At 52.7% G+C, this 12,912-nt stretch overlaps 1 protein-coding gene across 1 annotated transcript; it reads left to right on the plus strand.

Moving 5' to 3' along the window:
• The first annotated feature begins 298 nt into the window (after positions 1-298).
• On the plus strand, positions 299-10,666 carry S1pr2 (sphingosine-1-phosphate receptor 2). The gene is made up of 2 exons (XM_055601376.1): positions 299-424; positions 7,990-10,666. The coding sequence occupies exon 2, from the start codon at positions 8,030-8,032 to the stop codon at positions 9,083-9,085; it is 1,056 nt and encodes a 351-aa protein (XP_055457351.1). The 5' UTR covers positions 299-424; positions 7,990-8,029; the 3' UTR covers positions 9,086-10,666.
• Positions 10,667-12,912: the final 2,246 nt, after the last annotated feature.

Consider the following 12,912-nt stretch of genomic DNA (forward strand, 5'->3'; position numbering starts at 1 on the left):
GAGTGTATCCCAAAAGGAACACAGTTGTTTCAGGTCTAGGCTACCTGAATTAAGAGAGCTATGACGTCACGAGGTTGTGACATCATGCGACGGCTCTTCTCACGGGTGGGGGCTGGGAGGGACAGGGCGGGAGTTGGGGGGGGTGCGGACAAAGGGGCCCTGCTCTTCCCCTGTGCTGACTGGCTGGCCACATCTGGAATTCATTGCAAGTCGCCGCCGGAAAGAGGAGGAGAGGAGGGCGGGGCGAGCAGGGAGTAGGGGCCGGAGGCGGCGGCTGTGCCCGCCTCTCTCTTGTCCTGGGTCCCCAACTCCGGGACATAGACCGAGCCCAGCCAGCAGCTTCCAAAAGCACCCACTGCCTGTCCTGAGGCGCAGACGCCGGGGCCACTCAGGCCAGGGCAGGGACCCCGGCCGGCCTACCTAGGTGAGCGCGCGGGGCAAAGGGGAGGTTCCGATCTGGGAGGGCCGCGATCCTCTGAGATGGTGGGAACCCAGTTTGGGGGCCCAGCCTGGGGACAGGCGCTCGAACGGGCGTTGCACGCGCTGCTCCGGGCTCTCCTGCACCGAGGGGGTCGGTCACCCACCGTGCGCCCCTCTCCACTGCTCGGGGCAGCTTCCCACCTACTCAGTGGCGCACCCCCAGACCGAGCTCCCCGCCTTCCTCTGGGCAGGAAGTTGGCGTTGAAGAGAAAGGCGGAATCTGAGCGCTTTTGGCTGGCTACTTTGCAAGACAGGCTGGGGGTTCTCAGGAAGCAAGGTTTGGAGAGGTGGGGTTGTTGGGGAGAGGCGCAGCATCCCTCCTTTTCTGTCTCCGGCTTGAGCTAGGACTAAAGGTGCTACGTACGAGCGGCGGACGCTCGGGGTTCATGGGCGGGGTCCCTGGGGAAGACCATCGCCCCACCACCAAAGAGGCTAGTTTTTTTTTTTTTTTGTTTTTTGTTTTTTTTTTTCCTCAGTTTCCCTGAGTTGCCCCTCTCCTCCGGTGTTTCTTTCGGGGGCATCGCTTTGTTTCGAAGGAAAGGGACAGTAACTGCAAAGTCCAGGCGCCTCCTCTTCTCGTCCTAGCTCAGGGATGGGGCGTAGGGGTGAAGGAAGGCACGCGTGGCGTGGAGAACGCGTTGTCGCGGGCTACACAGCGTTGGGACCTCGCCCCCTTCTCTGGCACGAGTTGACTCACTCGGGGATTTCCACCTCCCCTCTCCACCCCCGTCTCTATCCTTGTTAGACGCCCAAGGCGACACTCGCCGAGATTACTGTCCCCTGTGGCGCGACGTGGGAGCATCTTTGGGGCCGGGGGCGGGGTGTAGCTGCTGCAGCTGGGGTCTTCCCCTCGCCCCAGTGCTCCGGGAATCTAGATGTGAGGGCCCTTCGGTGGGATGCAGAGGTGTCGCCTCCTCCTGTTACCATGTGCAGGGTAGGGGCATCCTGGGCGCGTGTCGGGGTCTCCGGAGAGAGATGGCGCCGCCCTAGCCGGAGCGAGTGTGGATACCGCGCATTCCTCGGCCTGATAAGGAGCCAGAGAGTGCTGCCTGGGCCGGGCAAGTCCTGCTGTCGTCTCCATGGAGACGCGCCTGGCTTCGTCTAGGTCTGGTGGTTGGGTTGGGGTGCTGCTGGGGACCCGAGGTGTCCCAAGCCTCGCATGCGAGCGCTCCAACTTCGGGCTCTTTCATTCATTCATGAGCCTGCCTCCTTTGCACCAGGCACAAGAGGCTGAGAGTGAACTTGCCTCACACACACGGTACTGTGGAAAACAAGATCATTTCTGATTATAAAGCCAGATGCGCCGATAGAATTTGGAGGTGGGCTGTGCTGGGCACGATGCTCTATTTCTTTAATACCAGCACTCAGGAGACTGAGGCAGGAGGATCTTTTCGAATTCAAGGCCAACCTGATCCACATAGTGAGTTTCTGGTCAACCTGGGATACACAGTAAGATCCTGTCTCAAATACAAAACAAAAACAAAATGTAACTAAAAAGAAAAAATAAATAAAAATAAAAAAAATACAAAACAAAAAGAGAATGTAGTTTCTGAAGACATAGAAAGTGACATTCAAATGAAATCCAAAGATGAGCTAGTCTACCGGAGAAGGTGTTTGTGTGTGTGTGGGGGGGGGGGGGGGGGGGGCTGTAGGAAACTACAGTAGGGCCTGATGGAGATTCAGATGGTTCTTGGGAGGCTAGTGAGGTGTGTCCTGGGCCCCTGGGGAGCCATAGAAGAATGTGGATGGAAGTGGAGAGTGAAGATGAAGTTTTAAGTTCAGCCAGTTCTCCCCTGCAGGCTTGGTGGGCAGCAGCACTGTAGAAGGCTCTACAACCACACAGCAACCAAAAGAAAAGAGGGAAAAAAGGTGTGTGCAGGGCTGAGCTCGGGAGGGATGGGTTGAGCACTGTGGAACTGGGAGGCAGCGGAGGGAGGGGACCCATTAAGCCACCAGGCCTTCCTCCAGCCTTCCTCTTCCCTAATCTTTAGCTAAGCAGTCGTGCCTGGGTCTATCTCTCTTCCCTCACTCCAAGCCCTTTCCCTTGCTCCTCTTCCTTGTCTGTTTTCTGCAGTCCTGGGAACCCAGGGCTTCAAAATACAAGCTACAACAAGCTGTCCTTAATTTTATTTACTTATAGAAAAGCCACAGTGGGTAGCCCGGGCTGTCCTGAAATGCACTCTGTAGATCAGGCTGGTCTCAGATTCACAGAGATCCGCCTGCCTCTGTCTCCCAAGTCCTGGGATTAATAGTGTGTGCCAACAGATGGTGCTTTTTAATATTTTTACATTTTAAAAATTACGTTCATTTATTTTGTGGGTATGTGTATATGTGTGGACATGTGTTTCATGGCACAAGTGTGCAGGTCAGAAGCTAACTTGGGAGTCAGTTCTCTCTCCCACTATGTGGGTACTGGAGCTGGATCAAGTCTTCAAGCTTGGTGACAAGTGTCTTTAGCCAGTGAACCATCTCAACATCTCCTAGCCCTCTGCTTTAGTTTCTACTTGAGTCAGGCTCTCTCTGTGCCCCTCCAACTCATTATGTAGCCTAGGCTGGTCTTGAACTCTTCATCTTCCTTCCTCAGCTTCCTGTGTAGCTGAGATTATAGTTGTGGACTGATCAGGTTCATTTTCAGTTCAGAGTCTAGGCTTTAGTGGCAATTTCCCGTGTCTCTCTCTGAGAGGCAGTCTGGACCACTGTGGTGCAAGGGGACAGGAGACCAGACTCGGGGTTTAGCTAGGTCTTGGAGTCCAGACAAAGGGAGGAGGCCAGGCCAACCTCTATCCGCCTGGAGAGTGCCTCTTCCTCCAAGGCTTCCAACCCTTGGCTAGCTTCCTCTTTCTGGGAGTCCTTAAAGTGCTTAAGCTCCTGTGTTTGGTTAGAAAGGTTCTAGGAGGGGAGATGAGACTGGGGAGACAGCCTGACCTCAGTTTCCCCTTTCTTACTAGTGTGTGTGTGTGTGTGTGTGTGTGTGCGTGTGTGTGCGTGCGCGCGCGCTGTGGAAAGTCTTAGCGTCTGCATAAACTGAATATAAACTTACAGTCTTCTGCCCCCGGGAAGACAGACTTTCTGGCTAGTCCCTGGGGTGCTCTGGCGGGGCTGGTCACATTTATTTTTGCAGGAAATGGCCATAATTCTTTCTCGTCTACTCCGTCAGAATGGAGAAGAGGTGGGAGTCTCAGAGGGTGGCTAAGGGACACACCCTGGGCTTCTTGCCCACCAAGCTTGCAGTTGGGAGGGGTGATTCTCAATTATGAACCCCAAGAGGGGCCCAGATGATCAGGGCAGCCTGGAGGCGTCTGAGGGAGGGTGACCCAGTGGTCAGGCAGCGGTTCAAACAGTCCCACAGGGACAATCACACAGCTCCTGAAGAGCAGAGCCCCAGCAGCTTGCAAAAGGGAACGATTGTAGACTTCTTCTCAGAGCGCCCCCAGCTGGACCAATCGGATGCCGAGGATGCACCGAAAATGAGCCAATCAGACTCAGGGCTACTTCGGCTTGAAGACCTGGCTTGATAAAAAGGTTGTGTGGCCTGCAAGTTGCTGAGGGCACTGGGCGCCCGGGGCTCTGTCCAGGCAGGGGAAACAAGGGGCCTCTGTGTGAGGATCTGGGTGGGGCAGCTGTCCCCGAGGACACGTACAAGCTCTTCTCTGTTCCCAAAGTAGGGCGGATGTCCCCTCGCCCAGGGGGGCGGGGAGCAGCTGTCTCTGTAAACCCCCTCAAAAGCCAGGGTGTCCCACCGAGGGGGCATCCGGGGAAAAGGAGATGGCTGGGCGACCCGGAAGCCCCCCATCATTCTCAGCGCTCACTAGGAACCGGCTCTACCAGCCAGCTTCTGGAACAGTGCTCTTTCTGGAAAACACGTGGCCCCTGTCAGGCCTCTTTCCAAGCCCGGGCTGGGGAGAGTGTTTAGCATGCGGCCCCTCCCTGTAATCAGGGACTGGAGCCTTCGCCTACACTGTGCCAGCCCCACCAAGATTTCCCCCTAACCCCCTCTAGCTGGCCACGGTGTGTGCTCCGCAGCTCATGTGTCCGCCCACACAGATCCCCTCCCCAACCCCTTCCCCGGGCTCAGCTCCGCTTTCCTTGCAAAGGGTGACTCAGACTTTCATGGAAACAAAATTCTAACCCCCCTCCCAGCCCCTCTGCATGGGCTGCTCCAGGGGGGCCCCTTCACAGCTCACATGACTTGAGCAGCTGTCCCATCTTCCCAGCCAGGACCTTCCCGGACTGGGTCACTGGTGACCCTCCTCATTCTCTCCATTCCCACCCCAGACTTCCCCGCACCGGATGTGTCAGGGACTCCGCCATGTTTGTTCCAGGGGCTTAGCACATCTGGATTGCATCCTGGCACCGGAGGGGGTGCCAGGGCCCTGCCCACCCTCCAGGAACCCAGTGTCCTTGGTTAGTGTGAAATGGTGGGAATGGAAACCGGCTGTTGGAGTTTTATTATTTTTTATTTATTTATTTATTTATTTATTTATTTATTTATTTATTCATTCATTCATTCATTCATTCATTTATTTATTTATTTATTTATTTATTGGCTAAGTCGCTATCCTTTTCCAGAAGATTGAGTGAAGGGAGGCAGCCCAAATTTGTGTGTGTTGGGAAAGGGGGCACTGAAGACGTTAGCTAACACCTGTTGGGTATTTCCTTTGCTCTCTGTGTGTGTTGTCTATGGGGTGCATGTGTGTGCACACGAGCGTGTATACCGGAGGACAGTTCACCTGTTGCTCCTCAAATTCCATCCCGTCCTGTTTTGCTTTGTTTTTGAGACAGGGTCTCTCAGTTACCCGAAACTCTCCAAGTAGAGGAGGCTAAAAGACCAGCGGGCCGGGGATCTTCCTGAAATCCCAGCTTGCCCCGAGCTGGGGTTACAAGTTTGAGCCCTCACCTTGGCTTTGTTTGGTTGGTTGGTTTTTGTTTTTATAAGACAGGGTTTCTCTATGTATTCTTGGCTGTCCTGGCACTTGCTCTGTAGACCAGGCTGACCTTGAACTCAGAGCTCGCCTGCCAATGCCACCCAGCTCACCCTTAGATTTTTTGTTTGAGTGCTAAGATTGGATTTGGGTCCTCATATTTGCAAGGTGAGTATTCTGCCTACTGACCCATTTCTTCAGGCTCTGCATATATATTTTTTTTCTTTTTAATTTTTTTCCATTGAGCCTCCAGGGGTGATTAACCATCCCAGGCTCCCACCTGCTACCATTATTGGCCTTATTTAACATGGGGCTCAAACTGGGGTCCTCATACTGAGAGAGCAAGTGCTTTCCCCAATAAGCGGTCTCCCCAGCCCCTGTGTAGCTCGCTCCTTCCTTTCTCCTCCCTTTTTAAAATCTATTACGTTTATTATCATGGGGGAAGCATGATATGTATGTGAGTGTGGGCACATCCGTGCCACTGATATCCAACATGGAGGTCAGAGGATAATTTTGAGGAGTCAGTCCTCTTCTGTAGCTTTGGGGAATCAAACTCAAGGTGTCAGGCATGCTCAGCAAGTGCTTTTACCCCCCTTTTTCTCATGCCCCTTCCATCCCCTTGTCTGCTCTTGCCCTTGCCCAGGCTGGTTTTACAGGTGGATAGCACCACCCAGGTTTCACATATCCTTGAAAAAGATGTTCCTGTCCCTGCTGGAGGGATCTCTTGGTACCCATTGTGCAGAAGGGTATGTTGAGGCCAAGAGGCTGAGCCTTCAGTAGCTCACTCTCTGAGTGTGTCAGAGTTGGAATGTGAACAAATCTGCCTTGCCACCCAGGTCTGTGCCCTTCAAGATAGTGCAGCTCTGGAAGGCTTGGACTTTAGGGCTGTCCTGGTGTCTACCCCAGTCCTTATCTTTGGGTGTGCCCATGGCCTCAAGGCTTAGACCCAGGCTGGAGTCAGGGCAGTGGGTGGTAATGGCCAGAGGTTGGTGCTGCTGGTAATAAGAATCTTGCTGACCCTGGTCAGCAGGCAGCATGAAGCCTGAGGCTCCTGTGCTCAGGACAGCAGTGACAAGCTGTCCAAGACCTACCTGAGGTTGTTCTGAAGGAAGAGAGGTAAGGTTTCTAGAAGTCCAGAAAACCTTCTGTTTGCCCTTTGTTTGTTTGTTTTCTGGAGACAGGGTCTTGCTATGCAGCTCAGGCTGGCTGGAATGTGTAGCCGTCCTGCCTCTGCCTTCTGAATTCACCATGATGCCTGTCTTGTTTGGTTGGGTTTTTTATTTGTTTGTTTTTGCTTTTGAGATAGGGTTTCTCTGTGTGGCCCTGGCTGTCCTGGAACTCATTCTGTAGACCTGAACTGCAGGCCTAGAACTCAGAGATCCGCCTGCTTCTGCCTCCTGAGTGCTGGGATTAAACACACGGGCCACCACTGATCAGCTATGCCTAATTTTTTAAAAAATAAATTTTTACAAAGTATTTATTTAAATAAAAATTACATCATTTTCCCTCTTCCCATTTCTCTCTCTAACTCTTCCCTTGCAACCCCCTGTTCTCACTCAAACTCATGGCCTTGATTTCTTTAGTTGTCTCTACATATTCCTAAATAAATACAATATGTTCAAGTCTATATAATATCTCTTGTATGAATATGATTTCAGGGATGACCAGTTGGTATTGGATTTTATTTATTTTATTTTTTTTTTCAAGACAGGGTTTCTCTGTGTAGCCTTGGCTGTCCTGGACTCACTTTGTAGACCAGGCTGGCCTCAAACTCAGAGAGCTCCACCTGCTTCTGCCTCTGCTTCCCTGAGTGCTGGGATTTAAAGAAGTGTGCCACCGCACCTGTTTTGTTTTTTATTTTTTATTTTTCGGCAGGCTGGCCTCAGATTCACAGAGACTTGCCTGCCTCTGCCTTCCCTTTTAAGATGTGCGTACCCACACCAACTACTTCTTTATGGAGGTTGTTTTTGAGCCCCATCCTGTGTAGCCCAGGCTGTCTTCCCTAACTTGCTTCATTATATGGCCAAAGAGGACCATGACCCCAATCCTCCTGCATCTGCCTCCCAAGTGATGGGATCACAGATAGAACCATGTCTTGCTTATGCCCTGCTAAGGATGAAGCCCAGGCTTCCATGCCAGGTGGGCAAGTGCTCTACAGTGAGCTACAGCCCTAGCACTCTGTGTTTTTGTTTCTGAGACAGAATCTCACTGTACAGACCTTACACGGTGTAACACGCCTTTGATCCCAGCACTTGGAAGGCAGAGGCAGGTAGAACTCTGTGAGTTCTCTCTGTGAGGCTCTGTCTTCAAACAAAGCAAAATATCAAAAGGCAGCAACAACCGACCCAGGAGAGTGCTGCTCAGGGCTTACTGGCTGTGTGCCCTGTCACTTGCTGGCTTGGTACCTTGGGAAAAAAAATGAACTGACTTCTCTAAGCATTCTGTCACGTGGAGGAACCGTGACGAATGGCCGCTCACTGAGAACTCAGAGCTAGACCCTGGACCTCTGCAGTCTCAGTTCAGAGGCCTCATAAAAGCCACAGCTCTGACCTGTTGTCCCTTTTCTGTTCCCCTCTCTTCTCTGCAGTTCCCAGCCCCATGGCCCCAGCCGGCCACTGAGCCACACCATGGGTGGCTTATACTCAGAGTACCTCAATCCTGAGAAGGTTCTGGAACACTACAATTACACCAAGGAGACGCTGGACATGCAGGAGACCCCCTCCCGCAAGGTGGCCTCAGCCTTCATCATTCTCCTGTGCTGTGCCATCGTGGTGGAGAACCTTCTAGTGCTAATTGCAGTGGCAAGAAACAGCAAGTTCCATTCGGCGATGTACCTGTTCCTTGGCAACCTGGCAGCCTCCGACCTGCTGGCAGGGGTGGCCTTCGTGGCCAACACCTTGCTCTCAGGACCTGTTACTCTGTCACTGTCTCCCTTGCAGTGGTTTGCCCGAGAGGGTTCGGCCTTCATCACTCTCTCTGCCTCAGTCTTCAGCCTCCTGGCCATTGCCATCGAGAGACAAGTAGCCCTCGCCAAGGTCAAGCTTTATGGCAGTGATAAAAGCTGTCGAATGTTGATGCTCATTGGGGCTTCGTGGCTGATCTCGCTGATTCTGGGTGGCTTGCCCATCCTAGGCTGGAACTGTCTGGACCATCTGGAGGCCTGCTCCACTGTCCTGCCCCTCTATGCCAAGCACTACGTGCTCGGCGTGGTCACCATCTTCTCTGTTATCTTATTGGCTATCGTGGCGCTGTATGTCCGAATCTACTTTGTAGTCCGCTCCAGCCATGCCGACGTTGCTGGCCCCCAGACCCTGGCCCTGCTCAAGACGGTCACCATCGTACTGGGTGTTTTCATCATCTGCTGGCTGCCGGCTTTTAGCATCCTTCTCTTAGACTCTGCCTGTCCCGTCCGGGCTTGTCCTGTCCTCTACAAAGCCCATTATTTTTTTGCCTTTGCCACCCTCAACTCACTGCTCAACCCTGTCATCTATACATGGCGTAGCCGGGACCTTCGAAGGGAGGTGCTAAGGCCCCTGCAGTGCTGGCGTCGGGGGAAGGGGGTGACAGGTAGAAGTGGGGCCCCTGGCCACCGGCTCCTGCCCCTCCGCAGCTCCAGCTCACTGGAGAGAGGCTTGCACATGCCCACATCGCCCACATTTCTGGAGGGTAACACAGTGGTCTGAAGGGAAAGGGTGAACTGATAGATAAGCGAGCCACAGAGAGCTCTGTGGGGAGAGACCAGGTGACCTCACAGTGTCCCTCAGCGCCACAGGCCCGGTTAACTGACCACAGCTCATAGGTCAGGTAGCCAATGGAGGCGCTGACTAATCAGATTATAGTACTGTGACCGTGGGGACCATTGAGAGTCTAGCGAGCGGGACAGCAGGCTGGAGCTTAGGGCTAGAGCATTTACGAATTGGTACAAAGGGTGTCATCGTCCTGTCCTGCCTTCCAGCCACCTGGCTCTCTCTTCCTGCCTCCTTTTAGGAGCCTCTCCAGGTAGCCGTGGCTGGCCTACAACTTGCTGTGCAGCCCAGGCTGGCCTGGAACTCACAGAGCTCCGCCTGCCCCTCCCTCCTGAGTGCTGGGATTTTTAAAGCTATGGACCACCACACCCAGCTCCTGCCACCTTCCACCAACAACCTTAGACCACTTCTTGGGGAAACACTGTCCCCAGGGGGCCCAAGGCTTCCTCCCTGTCTATCCGAGGCCTAAATCCACAGCTTCCCCAATTTCATCAACTCTGCTACTTCTTCTTCCCTTTCCTTTCATGTTCAAGGAAAGGAAGCCACTGTGGGGGCAGGGAGGAGCCCTGGAATGCCAGTCTCTGTGCTCAGAACTCATTGACTGCCTGCATATCTATGGGGGAGGGCAGAGGAATCAGGGGACGGCTGTGGAAATCAGTGTGGGGCATATATTGAGGAGGCTTCGGGCTTTCCAGCAAGCCTAGGGGAGATACTGGTCATTCCTGGAACTCGTACCCCCAAACCCAGCCTCCCTCCCCATGAGTTTTTTCCACTTCGTCCTACCAGGTACCAGTTTTCATAAGGCAGGGCGGCCTTGAGCCGGAGGTAGCTGCTTGCCAATTGTCTTTGTGGCTGGTTTGTTTGTTTGTTTTTGTTTTTGTTTTTTTTTTAAATTGTGACAGGGTCTCACGTAGCCCAGGCTGGCCTTCAACTCCTGTAGCTAAGGCTGGCTTTGCACCTCTCATCCATCTGCCTTCATTTCCCGAGTGCTGGTGTGACAGGGTGCACCACCACCACCTGTCTTGAAAGTTGGCATGAGTAAGGTAGCTAATGTAACGTGGGCAGCCGAGGACATTCCTGGGTACTCTTGTGGCGTCGTCCCTGAAGGACTTTGCTAAATCCTGTGGAGAAATACAAAGTCCAATGCGGTACAAACTGTATTTATATGTGTCTGTGTGCCAGTGTGTCGGGTATGACCTCCTGTCCCAGTGTGGGTGCTCCCTGAGCTCTCATGTTCACATTCGTGTTGAAACTGCCAGACGGGCAGGGGGGCGGGGATGTGTGTGTGTGTGGGGGGGGGTGGTCTGACCATGTTCAAGAATTGCTGGATCATCTCTCCCACACATGGAAACCTCTGCCTCAAAGAAATCTGTGAAAGCAGAGGTTGAGGAAGGGGAAATTTGGGAGGCAAGGAGCCAGTTGGGAGTGTGTCTCCCCTTATAAAGCTTCCCAATGTCCCCCTTTTGCTGGAAACCCAGATCTGGCCAATAAACAGTTCAGTTTCTCTTGCTGCTGGCAGTTATGGGTTTTGTGTGTGTATTTTATGTGTGTGTGTGTGTTATAGGCAGACATTTTGCCTCCTGCCAATGCACCCCAGCCTTTTCCATTTCTCTAGTCCATGCCCCAACTCTCCCACCCTTAGCTCTGCCTGAGCTGGAGTTGCCTTCAGTGGCTTCTGGACAGGGGCCAACCTTGACCTCTTCCCCCTGGGTCCATTGGAGGCTGTCTGGCTCCTCACAGCGACTCATTAGGCCTGGGGCCTCCATGTTTTCCTTCAAAGGCACAGCTCAGCAGGTGAGCTGAGGCTCATCTCCATCCCAAGTCTGTGCACAGTGTGGGGAAGTGGAGAGGTGGTCTTGGGATCCAATGCCCTCAGGCACTACACACGCACACAGTCATATACCCATATACACATTAAAAATAAAATCTTATAAAAGAAAGTGTTTGATGGTGGTCAGCCATGACTTTGGGAAAATAGGAGCTGTAGGAGTGCCAGGGTTTGAATTTACAGTCCTCCTGCCTCCACCTCCTGAGTGCTGGGGTTATTCCACCAAACTAGGTTTAAGCTCTGCTAAGGATGGAACCCAGGGCTTCCTGCTGGGCCACTGCTCTAGGAGCCGAGCCCCGCCCTGTCTCAGTTGTCTGACTCTTTGTGTTTTCCTAAATGGGCTCCAGGGATAATCTTTCCCCCACTGCCCCGGGGCAAAGGTCTCCTAGGGCCTGATCTTGGGCTGAGGTTAAGGCTCAGCCGCTGAAGCTCCTGCTGTGAAACTCTGAGGACTGAAGTTTGCATCTCTAGGAACCACAGGATGTTGTGAGAGTTGGGTGGGCTTGGCAAGCTGCCTGGAATCTCAACGCTGGGGAGGTAGAGGCAGGCAATCTTGGGGGTGGGGCAAGCTAGCTAAGGCAGAGCGGCCTAGCTCCTGGTTGTGATAGAGAGACCCCGCCTCCATAAATTAAAAGGAGAGGGATGGAGGAAGATACCTGAGGTCAACCTGTACAGGCACCTGTGAACTCAGGCATCTGCAGATGCCCGTGTGCACACACAGACACACATACATGCATATACACATACACACGCACATAGACACACACACTCTGCGTCAGTCGTTCACACCTGTAATCTCTACACTAGGGAAGTGAAAGCAGGAGAATTTGGAGTTTTGAGTCTGTCTCAGACTACATTCTGAGTTTCAGGCTAGCCTGAATTACATACCAAGACCCTGTTTAAAATGTGTGTCTGTGTGTGTGCCTAAGTTTACTCCCTGGGACCCAACGGTGGAAAGAGAGAACCGACTCCTGCCAGTTCTCCTCTGACCTGCATATATGCACTGCAGCACAGGCACGCACACACACACACACACACACACACACACACACACATTTCCAGCCTTACCAGTGTGGCCTCCAACACAACTCCAGTCCCAGACAGGATTCAAGTTACCCAACAGTGGGTAGAGAAGGGAAATTCCAGTAGGGTGCAGGCCTGTGGCCCCTGTCCTCTTGCAGATGCAGCTAACCTTTTGACATTGACAATTGACAGGGTTCATGCACTAGAAACAAGCCAACAAGTCTGTTTACAGACTTGTTGTATATATATATACACATACAGAAAATAAGACCAAACACCCCAAAAAACAAAATCTATTTTAGAGTGATAGGTGGCTATGAGCTGCCTGATGGGGTGCTGGGAGCCAAACCCCATTCTCTGTAAGAGCACTGAGTGCTCTTAACCACTGAGTCCGTTTCTGGTTCCGTGTCGGCCTACACTAACAGCCATCTTAGACAAACGCAGCCCGCCACCGCTCCTTCCATGGCTGCCTTCATGTGCGAGGGAGGCCTCCAGCGTCCGGCTAGAATCCTCACCATAGGTTCCTCTTTATTTTTCTAGTGCTTGGAATCAAGCTCAGGGCTTTGCACATACTAGACACACACACAGTGGGTTTAACATACTAAGCTGGAACTAAATTTTTCCCGGGATGCCCGTTGTTTTCTCTCTTCGGGCCTTGGTCAAGAGCCGCCACCTCAGCCCTCCCTGAGCACAGCTTCCCTCCTCCTCCCTGCCTCTACTGACTACCCGTCTCTCTTGTTAGACTGTGAGCAGCCGGGGCACAGGTAAACAAGTGCTTGTTGCTCAAGCAGGACCTGAGTCTAGATCCCTAGCTGAAAATTCGGAGGCTCGATAAGCGAAAATTTCTTAATTAAAAAAAAACAAAACAAAACAAAAAAAACAACCTGATTTGGGCTTGAGAGATGGCTCAGAG

Source organism: Psammomys obesus, unplaced genomic scaffold (genome assembly GCF_907164565.1).
Source record: "Psammomys obesus unplaced genomic scaffold, mPsaObe1.curated_primary_1811, whole genome shotgun sequence".
Lineage (NCBI taxonomy): Eukaryota > Metazoa > Chordata > Mammalia > Rodentia > Muridae > Psammomys > Psammomys obesus.

Coding starts and splice junctions, on each gene's coding strand:
- S1pr2 (XM_055601376.1), top strand. CDS start 8,030: ATGGGTGGCTTATACTCAGAGTACCTCAATCCTGAGAAGGTTCTGGAA.